Source organism: Anolis carolinensis, unplaced genomic scaffold (assembly GCF_035594765.1).
Source record: "Anolis carolinensis isolate JA03-04 unplaced genomic scaffold, rAnoCar3.1.pri scaffold_8, whole genome shotgun sequence".
Taxonomy (NCBI): domain Eukaryota; kingdom Metazoa; phylum Chordata; class Lepidosauria; order Squamata; family Dactyloidae; genus Anolis; species Anolis carolinensis.
Window position 1 is genome coordinate 5034331 of NW_026943819.1, and position 22772 is coordinate 5057102.

General features: G+C 41.6%; 2 protein-coding genes across 4 annotated transcripts in view; one reads left to right on the forward strand and one right to left on the reverse strand.

Moving 5' to 3' along the window:
- fer1l5 (fer-1 like family member 5) overlaps positions 1-8727 on the forward strand; it is an 88245-nt gene extending 79518 nt beyond the window's left edge. Inside the window, 4 exon segments of the mRNA XM_062961235.1 lie at positions 1675-1883; positions 3644-3753; positions 4898-5045; positions 7970-8727. Coding sequence (XP_062817305.1) covers positions 1675-1883; positions 3644-3753; positions 4898-5045; positions 7970-8398 — 896 coding nt within the window. The 3' untranslated portion in view covers positions 8399-8727.
- Positions 8728-9631: 904 nt separating this feature from the next.
- Positions 9632-19165, reverse strand: lman2l (lectin, mannose binding 2 like). Of its 3 annotated transcripts, XM_003227427.4 has the most exons (9): positions 19007-19165; positions 18230-18348; positions 15495-15612; positions 14628-14710; positions 14033-14065; positions 12875-13036; positions 12229-12343; positions 10920-11039; positions 9632-10561 (listed from the first exon to the last, which is right to left on the reverse strand). In XM_003227427.4, exons 1-9 carry the CDS (start codon positions 19137-19139, stop codon positions 10419-10421), a joined length of 1026 nt encoding a protein of 341 aa, XP_003227475.1. In that variant the 5' UTR covers positions 19140-19165; the 3' UTR covers positions 9632-10418. The 3 variants fall into 3 exon arrangements, with proteins under 3 accessions (XP_003227475.1, XP_008118838.1, XP_016852896.1); XM_008120631.3 differs by lacking the exon at positions 14033-14065; XM_016997407.2 differs by lacking the exon at positions 18230-18348 and having other exon boundaries at positions 19007-19144.
- Between the last annotated feature and the right edge of the window lie 3607 nt (positions 19166-22772).

Consider the following 22772-nt stretch of genomic DNA (forward strand, 5'->3'; position numbering starts at 1 on the left):
TTATTGCCAGTATTTTTCTATGCTAATGATATAATATTGTATGTAAATTGAATTTGTAAGCTGCTCTGAGTCCCCTTGGGGGTGAGAAGGGCAGGATATAAACATATTAAATAAATAAATAAATAAATGTATTCTTTCTATTTTGATCTGTTTTTACCACACAGTTACTATTTCATTATTCTTCAAATGATATTATAATTTTTAAACTTGACTAAGTGTAGAATTGCTAGCCGCCTTGAGTCCCCAAGGGGAGAAAGGCAGGGTACAAATGAAGTTAATTATTATTATTATTATTATTATTATTATTATTATTATTTCTACTGGAAGATTCATACAGAATTGCATGGAATGAACAGCTTCGTAATTGTAAGAGTTGAGGTCCAAAACACCTGGAGGGCCTGAGTTTGTCCATACTTGTCTTATACAGTCAATACAAGCTGCCCCACTGAGATGGGCATCACTAGCTCTCCGTTTCTCTCCCCATTTTGACAAATGCAACTTCTGGAATATAGTGCTAGATAGATACTGGTCTAGTTGGGGACTGGAAGACGTTGGCATTCATGCTAGAGATGGTCCATCTGGGGATGGTTGAAGGGGAGGAAGAGAGGGAGATACAAATAAACATTATTATTATTTTATTATGACACAGCAAACAGATATGCTGGATTTCGTATCACAGAATCACAAGTCGAACATTTCCCAAGCGTCTAGGACTGTGTGATGTATTTTCGGATGATGTGTGCAGATCCCAGTCGGGTGGCCTTTTGCAGTTGGCAGATCGTGATTTTGTCAATGTCTATTGTTTCCAAATGCTGGCTGAGATCTTTTGGCACGGCACCCAGTGTGCCCATCACCACCGGGACTACCTGCACTGGTTTCTTTGAAGTTCAGTCTTGAGGTCCTGATAGCGGCTGAGTTCTTCCTGTTGTTTTTCGTCAATGTGACTGTCACCTGGGATGGCAACATCAATGATCCAAACCTTTTTCTTTTCCACAACTGTGATGTCTGGTGTGTTGTGTTCCAGAACTTTGTCAGTCTGGATTCGGAAGTCCCACAGTATCTTTGCGTGCTCATTTTCCAATACTTTTGCAGGTTTGTGATCCCACCAGTTCTTTGCTGCTGGGAGGTGGGACTTGAGGCATAAGTTCCAATGGATCATTTGGGCCACATAGTTGTGCCTCTGTTTGTAGTCTGTCTGTGCGATTTTCTTACAGCAGCTGAGGATATGATCCATGGTTTCGTCGGTTTCCTTGCACAGTCTGCATTTTGGGTCATCAGCTGATTTTTCGATCTTGGCCTTAATTGCCTTTGTTCTGATGTCTTGCTCCTGGGCTGCAAGGATCAGGCCTTCTGTCTCCTTCTTCAGGGTCCCATTCGTGAGCCAGAGCCAGGTCTTTTCCTTCAATTTTGTCAAGGAACTTTCCATGCAATGTTTTGTTGTGCCAGCTGTCAGCTCTAGTTTGTACTGCGGTTTTCTTGTATTGGTTTTTTGTCTGCTGTGCTTTGAGGAGTTTCTGATTTTTGACTTCAATCAGAGCAGGTTCTTCACTTTGCTTTACATATTCTGCCAGGGCATGTTATTCTTCTTTGACTGCTTATTATTATTATTATTATTATTATTATTATTATTATTATTATTATTATTATTAAATCCACATTGTATTCCCTTCGCAGGAACCCTGGAGCTGAACTTAACCAACATGCCTCATCCGGCCAAACGCGCCCGGGACTGTACCATCAAAATGCTGATGGAGGAGGCTGCCGTCTCCTCCAAGCCTTTTCTGAGGCGCAAGAAGCAGCCACACATTTCCATCTTCTCTCAGAGGAACACGAGGGGTTGGTGGCCCTGCATCATCATCGAGAAGGACAAGCCACGCGTGTCGGCAAGTCATGGGGAGATCTGGGGATGCAGCAACTTGGGCCAAATGCGGGACTGGAGATGATGAGGCAGGGACAGTCTCATCCCAAAACATGACCCTCCATGGTCTTCATGGCTTGGTCGTTCATCATTGCATGGCGTTGGAACCACAAGGGCCATCTAGTCTGGTCCTTGTCATTTCATAGAATCATAGAATAGTAGAGTTGGAAGAGACCTGATGGGCCATCCAGTCCAACCCCCCGCTAAGAAGCAGGAAATCGCATTCAAAGCACCCCCGACAGATGGCCATCCAACCTCTGCTTAAAAGCTTTAAAGACCTAAGTGGCTTGGGCCCTCACTACTGGAGGAAGTGGGTCTCTCTAAATACAAATTGCGGAATGTCCTCACTTTGGAGGCCTAATTGGTGCCAATACTATTATTTATTTACTTACTACATTTATATCCCGCTCTTCTCACCCCGAAGGGGACTCAGAGAGGCTTACAAATCAAATGTACATACAATATATTATTAGCATAGCACAATATAAGCATTAAATTACCATATTGTACTATATCATTATACGGTAATATTATTAGTAATATAACATTTAATATACAATATATAATTAATATTATATTGTATTATTAATTAGTATAATATTGTATTACATTATAATATTATTATCAATATTATAAGTACTGTACATACAATATTTTGTATATTTATAAACTATTGTATATTATATATACTCTATGTATATAAAACTAGCATAGCATGTTGCTATGGCACAGGAGAGAAGATGGAATTAGGATCACTTGGGTGCCAAGTCAAACCTTGGCTTTCTGTTATGATTTTTGGAACTACAGTAGGCTCTCACTTATCCAACGTTCTGGATTATCCAACACATTTTTGTAGTCAGTGTTTTCAATACATCGTGATATTTTGGTACTAAATTAGTAAATTCAGTAACTACTACATAGCATTACTGCATATTGAACTACTTTGTCTGTCAAATTTGTTGTACAGTAGAGTCTCACTTATCCAACATAAATGGGCCAGCAGAATGTTGGATGAGCAAATATGTTGGATAATAAGGAGAGATTAAGGAGAAGCCTATTAGACATCAAATTAGGGTATGATTTTACAAATTAAGCACCAAAACATCATGTTAGACAACAAATTTGACAGAAAAAGTAGTTCAATAAGCAGTAATGTTATGTTGTAATCACTGTATTTACGAATTTAGCACCAAAAAATCACGATATATTGAAAACATTGACTACAAAAATGCGTTGGATAATCCAGAACGTTGGATAAGCGAGTCTTGGATAAGTGAGACTCTACTGTATAACATGATGTTTTGGTGCTTAATTTGTAAAATCGTAACTTAATTTGATGTTTAATAGGCTTTTCCTTAATCTCTCCTTATCATCTAACATATTCGCTTATCCAACGTTCTGCTGGCCCGTTTATGTTGGATAAGTGAGACTCTACTGTAATTGATTTTATCCATCAGAATGCAACATTTTTGCTGGAGTTTTCACTGCTTCCTGTGCAGGAATTATTCTTATTTTGTCCACATGTATTTCTGTGTAAAATCACTCTACAAAGCACTTTGCAAAGTATGAATATTGGGAGAATGCTGCACAGGAATCTTCTGTCTCTCCCTGCAACAGGAAGAAAAATGCTGGAATGATTCCTCCAAATGCGTGAGGATGATATAAGCAAACATTGAGATGCCTCCTCCACTGTCCTGTGTCCTTCTTCTATCTTTGGCTTTCAAGGGCAAAGTGGAAATGACCCTGGAGTTGCTGACCGAGTTTGAGGCCAAAGAACGACCGGCTGGCAGAGGAAGAGACGAGCCAAACATGAACCCGGTCCTGAATCCTCCAGAGTAAGAGCTCCTGCGTTCCTTCTAGTAGAGATTGACAACAAGGTGGTCTTCTTGCTGATGCAGTATTATGGCACTCTCTGGCTGGGCTGGATACAACTCCCATCATCCCCCAATCCAAGAACTGGGGTGTTTCCAGTCCAGCCTGTCTAGATGGAGGGGCTCCGTCCAAAGTAATTACAACATAACATTACTGCGTATTGAACTACTGTTTCTGTCAAATTTGTTGTATAACATGATGTTTTGGTGCTTAAATTGTAAAATCATAACCTAATTTGATGTTTAATAGGCTTTTCCTTAATCCCTCTTTATTATCCAAGATATTCACTTATCCAAGCTTCTGCCAGCCCGTTTAGCTTGGGTAAGTGAGACTCTACTGTACTAACAATAATATCAGAGTGAAATAATAAATGTATTATTAATAATAAAAAATAGAGTAAAATAAATGTAATACTAACAATAATAGAGTAAAATAATAAATGTAATAGTACCAATAAAAATAGAGAAAAATAATGAATGTACCATATAGACTCAAGTATAAGCCAGCCAGGACCCTCACTTGAGTATAAGCCGAGAAGGGCTTTTTCAGTCCTAAAAAAGGGCTGAAAAACTAGGCTTATACTAGAGTATATACAGTAAATGTTTTATTTATTTTTTTAAAAGAATTTTATTAAATTTTTTATACTACATCGAATGAATGAGAACAACCAAGGTATAGAAAAGTAGGAAAAAGAGAGAAAGATAAAAGTCTACAATCTAAAAAAATATACCCACACACAAAAAAACAAAAAAGGGATTTCCATTCCATCTTCTTGGATAATATTTTCTTATTATTCAATAATATTTTTCTTACTAAAGAAAAAAAATAGTAAAATTGTCTCTTGTAATCTTCATTTTCTCAAATTATCCAGATAGTCCTGAAGATCGTCCCAATTTGTTTTCATTATCTTGCCTGTATTTTTCTTCTACAAAAAAGTCAGTTCGTCCATATCCTTTATTTCTTCCTATCTTCTTCTTTTAATATAATGGCCTTTTGTAGTGTCGACCACTAACCATCTTGCTCTATGAGGCGAGGTTCAGGAGAAAGTGGGAACAAGTGCCAAAGACAGCCCTTGACCAGTTTGCTTTCTCCTCTTCCCATGCTCAGGAGGCCGGAGACCTCTTTCCTGTGGTTCACCGCCCCTTTGAAGAGCATCCACTTCCTCATCTGGCAGAAAAGCAAGTGGAAACTCCTCCTTTTCTTTTGCTGTGTCCTGGTGTTCCTCCTTTTCGCTGCCTTCGTCTACTCACTTCCCGTGAGTCTGTTGGGAAAAGGAAGGGAATTGGCATCCACAAAAGGACCAACCGCCCTTTCACACTTAGACCATCTTATAGAGTTACTAGCTGTGCCCGGCCACGCGTTGCTGTGGCGAAGTCTGGTGGTCTGGGAAATAAAGTATTGAGGAATTGGTGGTAGTTAAGGTAAAGGGTAAACGTTTTCCCCTGACGTTAAGTCCAGTCATGTCTGACTCTGGGGGTTGGTGCTCATCTCCATTTCTAAGCCAAAGAGCCAGCATTGTCTGTAGACTCCTCCAAGGTCATGTGGGATGACTGCATGGAGCGGCGTTACCTTCCCGCTGGAGCAGTACCTATTGATGCACTCACATTTGCATGTTTTTTGAATTTCTGAGTTGGCAGAAGCTGGGGCTAACAGTGGGGGCTCTCTCCGCTCCCCCAATTCAAACGATTACCTAATTTGATGTTTAATCGGTTTTTCCTGAATCCCTTCTTATTATCCAACATATTCAATTATCCTGCTGGCCTGTTTATGTTGGATAAGTAAGACTTTACTGTATATTGATAATCTTATATTATCTGCTTAGAACTGGATTATATGAGGCCCCTTCTTCACAGCTGTATGAAATGCACACTGAAGTGGATTATATGGTAGTGTGGAGTCAAGATAATCCAGTGCAAAGCAGATAAAATAATAATAATAATAATAATAATAATAATAATAATAATAATAATAATAATTTTATTTTTGTACCCCGCCACCATCTCCCCAGAGGGACTCGGGGCGGCTTACAGATATAAAACCAACATACAATAATATCAAATACAAACAATATAATATAATAATATAAGATTATAAATAGGTTATATAGCTGTGTGGGAGGGCCTTGAGTCTACACTGCCATATAATCCAGTGCAAATTAGATAATCTGTGGAAGAGGCCTAAATCTGCCTGTCCCCTAACTGAACCCTGGCTGTCCCTTGGCTGAGTTGGTTGCTAGGAGACCAAGTGGGCAGAGATTACCCCTCTAAACTGGCAGCAATTGGATAACAACAATTATTGCTCTCCCTCTAATTAGGACTTTATTCAACCTAGAGGCGTGGATGATGGGTTGTGTTGTCAAATTTCGAGGTTGGGGGGCCTGTAGTTTTGTGGGTCGCCGTGATGCCATCACTCATTTATATATATAGATGATTCCACTCCGTGCTTTCCATGGATTTGGGGTTTGCAGTTTAGGGATGGCTAGTCAGTGTTCTCAGAAAGAGCTGGTGCCTCCCCAGACTATAAATTCCACGACTCCATAGGATTTTGCTATAGCCGGTAATGAGAAATCATAATGCTAGAACTGTGTTGTATGAAAGGACTTACAAGGTGGGTTTTGATATAAAGGAAAAATCAGACAAAAGGAGGATAAGGTTCTAGACGGAGGATATGGTTGTCTGCCATTTTGGTTCTATTTCTGAGATAAAAACAGAGTGGTGATTATGGTGATGGTGGCAGTGGCTATTAGTCATGAACGAGAGCCATAGATTACCTCCTAACTTGTATCACAAAGTGTCTCTGGATTTCAGTTGCTGAGAAACAAGAAACTGAAGGTGTGCATTACATTCATATCCTATTAGCTGGCTTTCTATGGACCAGGGTGAGCACAAAATGGGCTATATGTCTGCATTCACCCGAGTTCTTCTTACAATCTCTGATCAGATTCTACAAACCTGCAGTATGGTTCCACTTTACTGCTGTGGCAAAATCCTATGGAATCCTGGATTTGCACATTAGGGGGAAAGAGTTGGAACCCCCAACCTAGTAATCGAGTGCCTCTGAACTGAAATGCCCCAGGATACTTCATCTTGTTGATGGGAATCTTCCCACCAGAGTGGAAATCATCTATCAGACAGATGGTAGGCTATTTAAGCTCAGCAGACTCAAAGCCAAAACCATGCCTCACAACCTCTGAGGATGCCTGCCATAGATGTGGGCGAAACGTCAGGAGAGAATACTTCTGGAACATGGCCACACAGCCCGAAAGACATACAACAACCCTGTGATCCCGGCCATGAAAGCTTTTGACAACACATAAAACCAACAACTTCTGTTATAGAATTCCAGTATGCCGATAACGCAGTCTGTGCATATTCAGAAGACCTACAATCCACTCTAAACATCTTTACAGAAGTGTATGAGCTCGGCCTTTCATTGAACATCGAGAAAACCAAAGTGATCTACCAGCAGTCACAGCCAATCCCTCTGCAAGGCCAGGAATACACTTTAATGGTGTAACGTTAGAAAATGTTGACCATTTCCGCTACCTTGTCAGCCACCTCTCCACAAAAATCAGCACTGCCTGAGCTCTGCGAGTGCAGCATTCTTCCAAATGAAGCAGTGTGTTTGAGGATCTGGACATCCGTAGGGACACCAAGGTGCTTGTTTATAAAGCTATTGTCCTCCCAAACCTGTTCTACGCCTGCAAAACATGGACTATCTCCAGGCATCACACTCAATTTCTGCAACGATTCCATCAGCGTTGCCTCCGAAAAATCCTGCAAATCTCTTGGGAAGACAGGCGGACAAATGTCAGCGTTCTGCAAGAAGCAAAGACCACAAGCATTGAAGCGATTCACCATCAATTCCGCTGGACTGGCCATGATGTCCAAATGTCCGATCACTGTCTCCCAAAGCAGTTCAAGAATAGGGGTCCACAGTCACCTACGTATCCACCACCAAGATACTACACTCGGATCGCCTAAGTAAGCCCCAGGATTCCATAGGATGCCACCATCTCAATTAAAGTGGAATCATACCATAGTACAACAGCGGCTTAATGTAAAAGCTTGAACCATTCAGCTACATGACTACTATTCTTTCCAGAGACTGAGAGATAAAACTAGTTCTATGATCCATAACATCTTCTAAGTCTCTCTTTCTCTTCCTTTTGTTCCTCAGGGCTACATGGCAATGAAGTTGATTCATCCCATGAATGGTGTGAGCAAAGTTGAAGTAAAACTGCCACCAAACTATCTGCCACAAGTGCCACCTGCTCCCATCCGGACAACATCCCAGCAACCACAAACTCCCCCAGAAACAGCACCAACGCTTAACCAGTCAGAAACAACATCGTCAAAACCAGCTCCGAGGAAGCGGCCAAGAACTCGGAGGAAGCAGCTACTGGCTTCCAAGAAACCGCCACCAGCTCCCAGTAAGCGGCCTCCAGCTTCCAAGAAGCCTCCACCGGCTTCCAAGAAGCCACGACCAGCTACCAAGAAGGCACGACCAGCTTCCAAGAAGCCACGACCAGTTTCCAAGAAGCCACCTCAAGCTTCCAAGAAGCCACCGACTCCCAAGAAACAGCCCACATCCAAGAAAAGCCGCTAATCCCCACGGAAAGCCAAACCTCCTCCCTCCCCATAGCAGATGTAACTTTACCAATACTATTGGCCTGATTTGTTCTGCAACAGGACTGGTGCCTCGCACCTCCCGTTTTGGTTTCCCAGTAACTTGCAGAAAAGGGATCCAGTTGATCTTCAATAGTGCCTCCTTTCCAATCTCCAAGACTTCCAGCCATGATGGATGTCCTCAGATTGCAAGCATCGCATTATGGCATTGAAGACCAGGTTGGAGTAGAGTGGGAACTGAGGCAGCACAGCCAAAAACAGAGGCTTCCTTTCATTTCTTAAAATAAAATGCAAGCTTAAGGGTTTGTACACCTTGCTTGTCCTACAAGAAGGTGACAACACTGCAGTACAGTCCTATGTATGTCGTAAACTAACGACTAGGAAATAGGTTCATGGGAGTTTCAGCCCAACGCAATCTGCAGGGGCTTCAGGACATGGAAACTAGGCTTATCTCACAAAACATATGTTTTATCATCAGTTGCCGCTAGAAGAATCTGTGTAATAGTTTGAACATCAGTCTACAACTCTGGAGAACAATGTTCAAATCTCTGCTTGGCCATGGTCAAGTCTCACGCTCTTGGCCTAAAAAAAAGTATGATAGAACCACTGTAAGAAATGACGTGAAAGGTGACAACAAAAAAGCTTTCCAGGGGAGTAGCCCCAAGAAGATTGTTGGGGTCACTATGGCTCCCCTGTTCTTGACTACGTCATATCAGTGGTTGGCAAAGTCTACAAGGAATTATGGGAGCGTGAGTCCACCATAACTAACGCCACGTTAAGCATGGCACAAGCCATTTTGATAAAGTTCTATGGAATGCCAGAATTCCTATTGGAAGACAGTGTATCACAGACATGTGCAAACTTCAGCCCTCCAGGTGTTTTGGACTTCAACTCCCACAATTCCCAACAGACGGGAAGTCCAAAACACCTGGAGGGCTGAAGTTTGCCCATGTCGGATGTATCATTTCCTCCTTTTATCACCCATTAATTCTCTGGCGAGGCACAGAGCTCCACCAAGATGGGAATCCTATTTTTTTTTAGTATGTCTTAATGTTATTCCAACATGGCAGTCTATTAGGGACACCATAGAGAGAAAGATACATACACACACACACACACACACACACACAGAGGTTGTGGCACACTGCCCCTGATAAAATAAAACATGCAGCAGCTTCGACAGTGCAACAAAAAAGTCTCAAGGCACGAAAGATAAATAGAATAAAATCTTCCTTCTTTGTTTTTTGAAGGAAAGAATTCACATTTGTTTATTCAGCAGGCTAGTGTTTTCAGTGCAATGCTTGCCCTCTTCTACAGACAATACTTGGACCTGCCAATGATAAGAACAGTGGTCTTGATGCCTATATATTACTGGTTTTTCTTGCCAGGAAATAGTTCTCCAGAGATCAGGGCAAAGAGGAACTCACAATTATTTCAATATCGTAGGACCGTCCCCTCCCATCAACCTTTGCCAGTATAACCAATGGTGAAGGATCATGGGAGTTTAGAGTCCAGCGATATCCGGAAGGCCACTTACTCCCCGCATCCAGGCTTCAGGTGCTAGCTAAGGCATCCTGCAGCATCACATTCAGACCAGAGATCCAGAGCTAAAATGCCACGGTCTCCCACACTCCCCCTTGATGCTACCAAGTCCAAAGTCTCAAGCTGCCAGGCAGCTAAGTGTCTCCAAGATCTTCTTGCCCAAGTCGTGGAAGTTCGTTTTGACCTATGCAATTGAGGCTATGTCCATCAACCATCACATTTTGTTGTTGAAGACTCGGTTCAAAGAAGGCATAGCAGAAGGAAAGTGGTAGGAAGGCTGTCTTCTCCACCCCAAGGCTCGAGAGGAAACTCCCAAATTGAGTCAAACCATTTAAAGTTTAAGGTCCAGAAGAACTGGAGCCTTGGCAGCACAGCTTCTTGAGATAATCCCAAGGCAAGAAACCCCAACCGTGGTCCAGAAGGCAAAAAAGGGGGGGCGAGGAGCCGGAGGGGGGACATCAGTAAAAGTGCTTCCGGCTCTGTTCCTGCCATTTGTTGTAGACGATGATGCCAATGACAATGGCAAAGACGAGAGCCACCAATGAGAAGAAGACGATCAGGAAGAGGGCCAGGCCACTCATAGGCTCCATCGTGGTCTCCACTGCAGGGGAAAGAGGCACCAGTTAAGCGTAAGAGAGCAGAAATAACACCTCTTTGCCTAGTGAGCGAGTTATTTAGTTTCCTATGTTCCATAGAAGCTTGACATTGCTAAGCTTCCAAGATCAAACAGGATCTGGTGCCATCAGAGCAGAGGCAGCTGCTTTTATTTTATTTTTATTGCTATTAAGCCCACAACTGTCACCACTCACTACTTATGCAAAATAACAAGTCTTTGCTTAATTCGAAGGGTTTTTCAACTGGAAGGTTTTTTGAATCAGCAAGGTACTTCCACCACAAACACGTACCATCCGGGGGCCCCTCTTTCAGTGGCTCTTGGGCAGAAAACCCCATCTACTTACATCCAGGCAGTTTCATGTTGTCCACAACCGGAAGGAAGACTTCTTTGTCCCGTTTTTCTTCCTCCATCGTCCGTTCAACAGTCAGTTGATACAGCTTTAGAGAGATGATGTCGTGGTTGTCTGGGGCAGAAGAGGGAAGGAAATCATGTCTTCTAGAATCATAGAATCATAGTAGAGTTGGAAGAGATCTCATGGGCCATCCAGTCCAACCCCCTGCCAAGAAGCAGGAAATCGCAGTTTCTACAGAAACACAGCTGACCTGCCATCTTTCCCACCCCACAAGTGTCTGGAGCACGGATCACCAATCAGCCGTCACACTTTTGTGAAGTCTGCTGGGTGCCATCATTGGATACTCAGATACTCCATTAACAACCAGCTAAGAGTTATGATTTCTGCAATTGTGAAGAGAAGGGAAGCCTTTTTAATGAGGCTGCCTGAAGCCAGGGAGAGTCCAGGGGGGCACCCTGTCCCATTTCCCACCCCACAAGCCCTGCAAACCCCATTTCTGGTTTCCAACAGAAATGGAAGGGACTGGAAGATCAATGACATCAATTAGGATGTAGAGAAAAAAAATGTGGCCCTCGAGATATTGGGATGCCAATTGTTTTAGGCCAAAATGTGGCTACTCAATTTGTATAGACCAGTATTGCAAATCAGAATATTGCCTGATCTGAGGTGTGTTCTGCTGGCACTCAAGGCAGCTGTTGCCATTTTGAAACAACAAGATGTTTAAGCCTCTGAATCTGATTCTTTCCAGAATTCTATGCATGTGAGCATGGGCATGCACTGAGGAAAATAATCCAAAAAGCCAACAGGATCATTTATGAGTTTATTTCTAATAACAATCATCGTCATAATAACTTTTATATCCCGCCACCATCTCTCTGAAGGGATTTGGAGCAGCTTACATGGGGAACAAACCTAGCATAAACAAAAATTTACAGGCTAAGATGCAATTAAAAAAAAGTAACATAATATAACATAAGCAATCTAATTAAAATAATTACAACCAGCACAGTATAAAAACATCATAAAAATGTATCAAAACCAACCTCAAGCACCAATAACCAGGAATATGGTAGGCATGATCAGATTAGAGAGGGCAGGGAAAGGACTTTCTATTCCCAAAACTTTTTAACCGCCACAAAGCTCCAGACTGAAAGAAACTGTCTAGAGCAGAAATTGAAAATTCATAGCCCTCTGGACATGACTGGACATCCATCAGTCTAATGTATTCTGCCAATGGCTGGGGACTAGGAGAGTTACAATCAGGCAAAAAATAAAGCAACAGGAAGAGATCTTTGTGTACCTGAAAGGTCTCCAGTGACAGAGGAGACTCCAAAATAGTATCCTCGTGGCAAGTGGACTCCTGGGATATCAACACAGTCTCTCCATTCATGCTTGCCATCAATATCAAGCAAAATCTATGGAGAAAAAAGAAGAGTCAGCAGAGACTGCAAGAGCCATCCAGTCCATCCCATTCTGCTATACGGGAATATCCAATCCAAGCACTCCTGACAGATGGCCATCCAGCCTCTGTTTACACAGAGAAGAAGAGTCCACTGGAATCTGAGGCAGCATATTCCACTGCCAAACAACTCTTAGCATCAGGATGTTTTCCTAATGTTTAGGTGGAATCTCCCTGCAATTTGAATCCATTGCTCCATTGTGTCCTAGCCTCTAGGGCAGCAAAATAAGTGCTTGCCCTGCCCTTAATGTAACATCCTTTCAAATATTTAAACATGGCTCTCATGCCCTCTTCTCTCAACCTTCTCTTCTCCAGGCTAAACCTATCCAGCTCCCTAAGCCACTATTCATGGTTTCCAGACTTTTGACCACCCTTCTCTGGACACCTTCCAACATAGCATACAAACCACCCTCTTTCCCAGGCTGCACTTTGGCAGGGGAACTCAGATGGAGCCCATGTCTCAGAAAGGGCATAATCAGGCACTCACAGTCAGCCTCCTTTTCACGTAGCGGATCACAAGGAATGTGTCGTGGTTGAGGTTGCGCACCATGGCCGTACAGCCGCCCAGTTCGGTGGGCCTCCCATCCCGGTCGTGGTCATAGGCAAGGGAGCCGTTGCTCACCATGGTGGAGACATAAGGGAAGATGCGCTGGAGGACAAGACAGGAAGGCGGGTCTGGGTGTCACTCTGTAGGCGACCTAGCTGTGCCAATTGGATAATGGAGGAGGGGGGAGGCACATGCAGGGGAGGCAGCCAAGCAAGACAGGAAGAAACCTCAGTACAAGCAGCTGCAGGGCCCTCCCTCGACAAGCAAGCATCTCAGCCAGAGAGCGGGATGACCAAGTTGAAGATGAAAGTGCCAGACTTTTGGTATGGGGTGAGGATGAGAGAAAGACACCAACTACAAAAGCCATCAAGTCCCTGGCCAACTGTCCAGAGTTAGGGGGCTACACTGGAGGTCCCCCAATTCACAAGCTGCCCCTATGCAGGATGCCTTGTGTATTTATATCCCTTTAAGTCACCCATCAACTTAAAACGCCATGAATTTCACAGTGTTTCCTTAGGCAAGGGATCCTCCAAGGTGATTTTGCCAGTTCCTTCTTTTGAATGAAATACAGCCCACAGCACGTGATATTTGTTGGCAGTTCCCCTTCTAAATACTATTTATTTATTGTATTTATATACTGATTTTCTCACCCATGGGAGGACTCAAAGTGGTTCACAGCATAATCAATGGCAAAATTCAATGTCTCACATATGTAAACATCAAATATCAACCAATATATAACAGAATAAAAAACATTAAACTAACTAGGGCTGACCTGCTTAGCTTCCAAGATTGGATGAGATTTGGTCCCCTGCAGGTATATAGATGGTAAAAGAACCAGATTTGTACTGGGATAAATGCAAATATGGAGGCTTCATAACCAATCTTTTACAACAAGCAGTCATGGAAAGGGATGAAGGATGAACTAGAGAGACTAGGTTGCTCAGGCAAATGAGGCAGAGGTTCCATTCTTGCCCTTCTCCGGCTCTGAGGAAAGGTTCCCGATATATTTAAAACCCAAGAGAAAAAAGGTAAGCAGAGGAAGCAAAAGAAGGCATGACCAATGCGGAAGAAAGTGGGAAAGGCTTAATCTGGTACCTGGTTTCCTCCGGAATACCTCTTCTTCTGTGCCTGAGAGAATCCAGAACGGTTATTGCAAAGCAAAGGAGAGAGGGAAAGGGGACAGAAGCGGGACACACGTCACCCATCATATCATTTCAGAATGACCTAAATACCAGGAAACCGGAAAGGGAAACCTTGCTCACTTTCTCCCCTGAATCCCAACATCCATTCAATTCTGCACAACTACCTTCACAAGGGCATGACTGAACCTAAGTCAAGTGCTAGGGAAAAAATGAGATGTCATTCATTCACCAGGTGCATATGGCTGCAGGGGCGGAAACATGGTTGGACTACGGCGCCCCACAACTCAAAGTAGAGGGGAATTGTAGTCTAATACACTGGGAGAGTCACAGGATACCTACTCCAGCATAAAGGAAGTTCAACACACCCAACATTATCTGCACTTCATCCAATTTGGCACATGATTAATGACTGATTTAGAACTGAGCTGCAAACCAAACTCGTTCCTTGAAAGATGTCCTTCACTTGGTCTCAGCAGATAGGCAAGAACATCCAAAGCCCTGGCCCAGCCCCACAACCCTTTCCCATATGTTTACGCAGGCCACCTTACCTCTTGCTGTTTTTCCTCATTAGGGTAAGTGTCTACAAACACTCCCAGTCCTATAAAGTTGTCCTTGCTCCCGAAGACAGGCCCTAGAACAGATTTCACTGTGTTCACAATGGATGATAATCATCAGCAGATTTCGTAGCATTTCATTCCATAAATGTGGCAATACAGAAACATTCAACTTCTATATAGTGTGGGGCAGGAATAATGACCACCCCTGCCCTTCCTCCCAATCCATAAGGGCTTTCCCTTTACATGATAGGTATCACAACATTTCTGGTGTTTATAGTTTATTTATTTATTTATTTACAGCATTTATATTCCGCCCTTCTCACCCCGAAGGGGACTCAGGGCGGATCACATTACACATATAGGCAAACATTCAATGCCTTTTAACATAGAACAAAGACAAACAAACATAGGCTCCGAGCGGTGCTCGAACTCAGTTTAATCTGGAGCATGCATATTTCCCAATATTTTCAAGAGCAATATCTATGACCAGGAACAGCACAAACAGTAGGAGAATATGTACTCAAATATTATGTATCTTTATTATGAATATATCCATTCTGTTTTCTGTGTGATGCTGAAACTCAGTATTGTCAGCTGCCACATTTGCTGGGGTTTGAGACACAGGATCTCCAAAAAAAGTGCAAAAAAACTGAATAAATAAAACTGGTATTCTTCTTAACTAAGAGAAGACCTTTCTGGGAGACCCTAGGTCCTCCACCATATGACCATTATAAAATATATTTCAGCCTGTAGCAAGCTGACTTCAGGTCTCAACCAGAGACAAATAGAGGGAAGGATGAGGGGCCCATTCCACTTTATTTGTATCTTGGGACCTAGCTAAATACATGTTTCCTTTACCTGGCTGCATACGCTCCTTGGTGTACCAGATCGCAAAGCCATCTCCATTCAAATTCTTCTTTCCTTGCCCATGGATTTTGAAATGCACTTGCATCTCCCAATCTCTCAAGTAACAAGGCTATTGAAATCAGAAAAGGGGAAAGGTGGGGGGGATTTGAAATGTTAGGGGCATCCTTGAAACTGGGAAACTCCATGCAATCTTATTCTGTTAAACAAGAAGAAAATTAAGAAAAGCACAACAAAGCTACAAAAAGCAGGGACAGCTCTGAGGTCAGTGGCCAGCTCCTTGCATGCAAGCGAAATGAAGTGTCAAACTTCATTAAAGCCAAACAGCACAGAGAAGAGTGTTCTTTGACTACTCTTGCCAGGAACCTAACCCATCCATTGTTTGTGAGCTATATTTAGAATCAAAGATAAAGTAATTAATCCCAGTTGGCATTATTAAGGCATGTAGTATCATACATAGATATAAAAACAAAACAACAAGCATCTGTTTAAAGGTGGGAAGAGGTTTCTCTAACCAAGGTGAACAAATTACCATGTATATATATGTGTGTGTGTGTGTGTGTATATATATATATACCACTCACGAATATATTACTGAATATTAAACATTACTCAAAAAACCTTCATCTTTCTATTCCACTAAAAATCCCACTCCTGTTCTACTAAAAAAGAATAATTCCTGCTTGTCTGACAGATCCTATTGGCTAAATTGAGACACTATACAAATGAATCACTGCATCTTTGACCGTGACAACTTAGGATTTGCAATTTGTATAAGATAAAGGAATATCTGTCAGGGGCGCGAAACAGGCAGCCATAGAGAAACAAAGGCCAATGTCACACGTTTTCCTGACAGCTTCAGGAACTAACAAACTAGAAGTCAAGCAGGGAAAGCCAACTGTGTTACAAAAGTGCCGCTTTCTCTAAAGAGAAACAAACAAATGTACAGTGAATAACTGTGCATACAGATATATATTTAGGAGTAATGGAGGAAAGCTAAATATAAGGAAAATAAGACGATGTAGCTAGCAATGTACCTTCAAAGCTCTAAGAACCTAATTTAAACTGGTATCTATCCATCCACCATTGAGAGTTAATCAAGTGTTTAAGTAATAAGAACCTGTCACAAGGGAAAAAAACAGTTTAACAAGGTCAGGGACCAGATTAAATCTCGAGGGAAGAGATTCCACAGAGGCGATGCTAAAATTGCTAAAGCCATTTTTTCCCTCTTCAGTTGCTGGTGTGATCCTTGTCCTCATTTCATCTTATCAGCATTTGGGCAATCTTTCTACTTGGCTGCTCAATTTTGAACAGCGAGCTCGTTTTAGGCACTGGGTGGCACGCTCATATTATGTCATTAAGAGGTTCAGAAAGCCAAGTAGCAAGTAAAGATCTTAAGATTTGGGAAGAACTTGGGGTGAAATCAACCCCTGTACATCCTCCTGAAACACCCAGAGACAATTTGAAGCTTTTAATAGTGAAGACCCAACAAGGCATAGGGATTTGAACGTTGGACAACAACGCTGAAGACTATGCAAACCCAAGATGTAGATTGGAAAGGTCTTTAACCTCCTCTAGATAGTGCCTCACCGAACTACAACTCTCATGATTTCATTCTATTAAGTCATGGTATTTAAAGTGGCGTCAAACTACATTCATTCTACACTGTAAAGGCACTCTTTTCTTTCTCATTATAGACACTCTATTGCAGGCCTGGGCAAACTTTTGCTTAAGCGGCTGAGGAGGAAAAGGAAAGGGCCTGAGGCTGTTAGGGATTGTGGGAGTTGAAGTCCAAAACACCTGGAGGGGCGAAGTTTGCCCAGGCCCGCTCTATTGTCTCATCTTGCTCTGATTTTTGTTGACAGGCATCCATTAATGCATCTAATTCTTCAAAACAAAGAGAAGACACAAAGCTTTTGAGACCTTGTTGGATTGCATCTTCCATCAGCTCTAACCAGCATATCCAACAACGTAGTGTCTGATGGGAGTTGGAGTAAAAACAGCACCTGGAGGGCTACGCCTTAAAAAAATACAAATAGTTGGATTCCATAGCATTGAGCCACAGCAGTTAAAGGTCGTGTCAAGCTGCATTAACTCTCCAATGCGGATGAACCTCAAATGAGCCCATGGCAATAGCAAGATTGCAAGCACTGAACCTTATTGTCTATGCCATTAGCTCAGTGTCTTTGACTTTAAGTCAAAGCACCTTCAAACCCAAGGATTGCGTACAATATAATTACACAAGCCGCAGCATGAAGGAGAACACCTTGTTGCATTTCCACCCAGTGAGAAGCATTCAAACCACAAAACAGTCAAAACCACCAGGTCAACAGCCTGGCATCAAATGTGTTGCGACAGTGCAAATATAGGCTAGGGAAAATAAAAAGCAAAAAGATACCCAAACATGTCTTTGGGTTAAAGGTGGGAGGTAGGTCTGAAATTATTAAAAACTTAAGACGTATTTGCAGAGTCTGTCTTACTATGGAATTATGTGTTGTCTTCAGAAAACAAGGAGCAATCCACACAACACCAGATCAAGAATCTAAACAGACTTTTCCAACCGGTAGGGGCAATTCTCATGTTTCTCAGCCATTCCTAATTCCCACAGGAATGTCACTATTGCAAGCTGCTATTTGGTTCACTATATTTGTTTCAACAAGCCAATTATTTCTGCTCCATCGAACTCCAAGAGTCCACCAACACGAGGAGAAGAGAAGCTGGAGTCTTACCACTCTGTTCCAGACGGCACCCTGCTTGCTCTGGATGTCAGGAGTGAGGCGGATAAACTGGGTCATGACCATGGCGTTGCCCATGAGTTCCCACAGAGAGGAGCTGGATAATCCGACTCCTGAAAAGTAGACGAAAAGCTTGGACTATTTCTTTGATCAGTGAAACCAGACTCAATATTTGACCCCATTCTTGAAACAGACCTATACCTCACAACCTCTGAGGATGCCTGCCATGGATGTGGGCGAAACGTCAGGAGAGAATGCTTCTGGAACATGGCCATACAGTTCGGAAAACACACAACAACCAGGCCACAAACATTTCAACATAGAGAGATGGAAGGGGAGTCTTTAACCTATTAGGCCCCTTCTACACTGCCATATAATCTGGATTATCCAGTCAGATAATCCATATGATCTTCTTTGAACTGGATTATATGAGACCCTTTTTACACTCAATTATGGTGAGTGTAAAAAGGGTCTCATATAATCCAGTTATAATGATGACCATAGTTTGTGCCTTCTAATGCAGGCCTGGGCAAACTTTGGCCCTCCAAGTGTTTTGGACTTCAATTCCCACAGTTCCTAACAGCCAGTAATGCAGTTTGACACCGCTTTAGTTGCCATGGGAATCCAGTTTCGCAAGGTCTCGGAGCTGACCAAACTACAAATCTCACGTTTCTGCAGACTTAAGCAGTGGCAAATTAAAGTGGTATCAAACTGCGTTAATTCTGCCGTGTGGACGTCCCTTATAATGCGAATATCCAAAGGAAGGCTCACCTTGGTAAGGCGTGATGAGAGAGTGTTCCCGCTTCAAATGCTCATCCATCTGTTCGGCCTTTGCCCCCCAAAACAGGACCAAACAGACCCCCAAAAGCCCCGCTTCGCCCCAACAAGCTCCCTCCGCCGCCATCTTGCTCTTTCTGAGTGAGAGTCTGTCTCCTTTCACCAACGGCCAAGGAATGTGCTCTGATTGGCTCCCTCTTGAGGCCCCTCCTACTTCCGCGTGTCCATCCGCCCTCTCAGTGGCTGGAGGCCACGCCTGTTTAGTAACTCCGCCCAGAGGGGGGGCGTGATACTAAACTTGACGGCGCAGAGGATGCAGGGAAACGTTGTTCGCATTTCTTCTTAAAGGGGCCGCTTTTTTTTTTAAAGGCGCCAAATTGGCCAGTTGTGATTCTGGTTGAATTGTGAGGTAATTTTTTTAGTCCTTGTGACTAGAATTAGTGGCGGTTTGGGGTTGTTTTTTAGGTGATTTTAATATGATACAATATAATAATGCAATATAATAATATATTAGATATATTATACAAGATTCATAATAATATTGTAATGTAATACAATATAAGAGTATGCAGAAATAATTCCATTGTAATACAATAATACAGTAGAGTCTCACTTATCCAACGTTTCTGGATTATCCAACGCATTTTTGTAGTCAATGTTTTCAATAAGTCGTGATATTTTGATGCTAAATTTGTAAATACAGTAATTACTACATAGCATTATTTTGCATTTAATTACTTTTTCTGTCAAATTTTTTGTATAACATGGTGTTTTGGTGCATAATTTGTAAAATCATAACCTAATTTGATGTTTAATAGGCTTTTCCTTAATCCCTCCTTATTATCCAACATATCTGCATATCCAACGTTCTGCCGGCCCGTTTATGTTGGATAAGTGAGACTCTACTGTACTAATATATTGTGTATACTCCTAATAATAATATAACAACATAATATAACAGAATATAATAATATATAATAATATAATATTGATCTATACACATAATAAAAGCAAAAATGTGTACAGTAGAGTCTCACTTATCAAACATTCGCTTATCCAATGTTCTGGATTATCCAACACATTTTTGTAATTGATGTTTTTAATAAATTGTGATATTTTGGTGCTAAATTCATAAATACAATTATTACTATATAGCATTATTTCGCACTGAACTACTTTTTCTGTCAAATTTGTTGTATAACGTGATGTTTTGGTGCTTAATTTGTAAAATCATAACCTAATTTGATGTTTAATAAGCTTTTCCTTAATCCCTCCTTATTATCCAACATATTTTCTTATCCAACGTTCTGGATAAGTGAGACTCTACTGTATCTGTATGTGGCGCCTCCACAAACAACTATAACTTCCACCACTCAGGAGACACTAAAGGCGCCAATGACATTGCAAGTTATAGTGAGCGCCACATTCCAGTTTTCTTAGTCTCTCCATTGGTGTGGAATTTGCATGAACCCTCCCACTGTCTCTCCCTTAACCCTTTCCTATTTTTTTCTATGGTGCACAGCAAACAGAGCAGAATTGATCCACAACTGAACATACTGGAGGGCTTTTTGGGACTGATTCATCAGTTTTTGGGGGCAAAGGCCGAACAGATGGATGAACATTTGAAGCGGGAACACCCCCTCCTCACACCTTACCAAGGGGAGCCTTTCTTTTGATATTCGCATTATAACAGCAGAAGTTGTAGTTCACCCTGCATCAAGACACAGCACTGTGACCCCCACCAGCAATGGACCTGGACCACATATGGCACACAGAACCCCCATGACCAATGAAAAATACTCAAAAGATCTGGGGGCAATTCACATTAATTTATAGGAGTTGTAGTGAACACCCAGAGAGCACTGTGAACTCGAAGAACATTGGATCTGGACCAAACTTGGCATGTATATGCGATTTGCCCAAATCTGAATACTGGTGAGTTTGGGGGGAAATTCTCCTTGACATTTGGGAGTTGTAGATACTGGGATGTATAGTTCACCTGCACTCAGTGAGGATTCTATAGCTATAATCTATACAGAAATCCTAGTCATATTCCCCCAAAAAGAAGTTCCATAAAGGTAACCTCAGAGCTGAGGGTGCATTTACACTGTAGAACGTTATTTATTTATTTATTTATTTTCAATATTTATATCCCGCCCTTCTCACCCGAAGGGACTCAGGGCGGCTTACAACACTGGCACAATTAGGTGCCTATACAAAATCAATCAACAATACATAAAATCAGTTAAAAACTATTAAATACAGTATAAAATTACAGTATATAAATTTTAAAAATACGTATGCTCAGATCCGTTCGTCCGAAAGGGCGAACCACATTTGTTCTGCAATGTAGATGTACCGAAGTGTGGAGCTGACTTTCTTTGCAGCCACAGATCACGTTTTCCATTTGCCGTTGCAAATAGTTTCTTGCCTCCTTGCAAACTGTTAAACGAACCACAATGTTCCTTCACGAAATTGGCTCCGGTTCAGGCCTGGAACGGCCAGCTCCTCTATTTTGTGAGTGCATTTTGTGCAGCAATCCATGAAGCATTTTTATATTAACAAAAATATCTTGGCCAAGGGATGAAAGGCACTACATCAATGCACGATATTTATAGACTTCCTCGCATTGCTCCCCAGGCAAGCGACCAGATGGACAGAGTTCGTTTGCTTTGTTGCCATAATAGTGAGCTAGCAAACAGAGGTGCCCAAAGGACACTTGCTTGAGCTTTTTTGCAAGCAAAAAAGGATGTAAATAGGTATAAAATTCATCACTATAAACTCTGCCATGAGTGTTTTCTACAGGAGTGTGGGATTTGTACTTCTTATATTTTTAAATAACCTGGGCAATGCCTGATACCCAAGCTAGTATATATCATACACACAAACACACACACGCATACACACATATACATACGTACACATTTAACTATATATATATATTATACACACACATACATATAGTCTCTAAATATTAAAACTTATTATTACGAGTTTCTAACCACACAATCTATTAACAATGTAGAATAAAACAAATACAAAACTTTAAAAAATTTATAAAAATTAAAAAGGAAACAAGAGAATGTGTATATATGTATGAGTGGATAATATATGTGTGTGGATATATATAGGTAGTGTCCCAAAAGTTTCCATACATAGAATAATAATAATAATATAATTTATTTTATATAACCCACCTCTATATGCCCGAAGGGACTCAGGGTGGCTTACATGGGGACAAAGCCCTGAGAACAAGGATACAAATAAAAACAGTACAAATTACAGAATTAAATGCATAACAGAACAATATTTTAAACATCTTAAAATAAACTCACAACAACCAGTTCCAGGACAAAAGTGGGACTATTCAAGATGCATGGGAGGGCAGGTTTGTGCAGTCGCAGATAATAGGACTAGAGTAAAGTGCTAAATTAACTCAATTAACTCAGACATTAACTCATACAATATTTTGTATTTTCAATGTACAGTAGAGTCTCACTTATCCAAGCTAAACGGGCCGGCAGAACCTTGGATAAGCGAATATCTTGGATAACTGAATCTGCCTTTATTTACAAAATATGCAATATATTACAAAATATAATTACAGTTGAGTCTCACTTATCCAAGACTTTCTTATCCAAGGTTCTGGATTATCCAAGGCATTTTTGTAGTCAATGTTTTCAATATATCGTGATACTTTGGTACTAAATTTGTAAATACAGTAATTACAACATACAGTAGAGTCTCACTTATCCAAGCT

Bases quoted from the DNA above. Each gene is read 5' to 3' on its own strand.
- lman2l (XM_003227427.4), bottom strand. From the start codon at position 19,139: ATGGCGGCGGAGGGAGCTTGTTGGGGCGAAGCGGGGCTTTTGGGGGTC. The intron at 18,349-19,006 runs GTGAGCCTTCCT...TCTACTTTTCAG, and splicing joins TCTCATCACGCCTTACCAAG to GAGTCGGATTATCCAGCTCC. The intron at 15,613-18,229 runs GTAAGACTCCAG...TGATTTCAATAG, and splicing joins GTGCCGTCTGGAACAGAGTG to CCTTGTTACTTGAGAGATTG.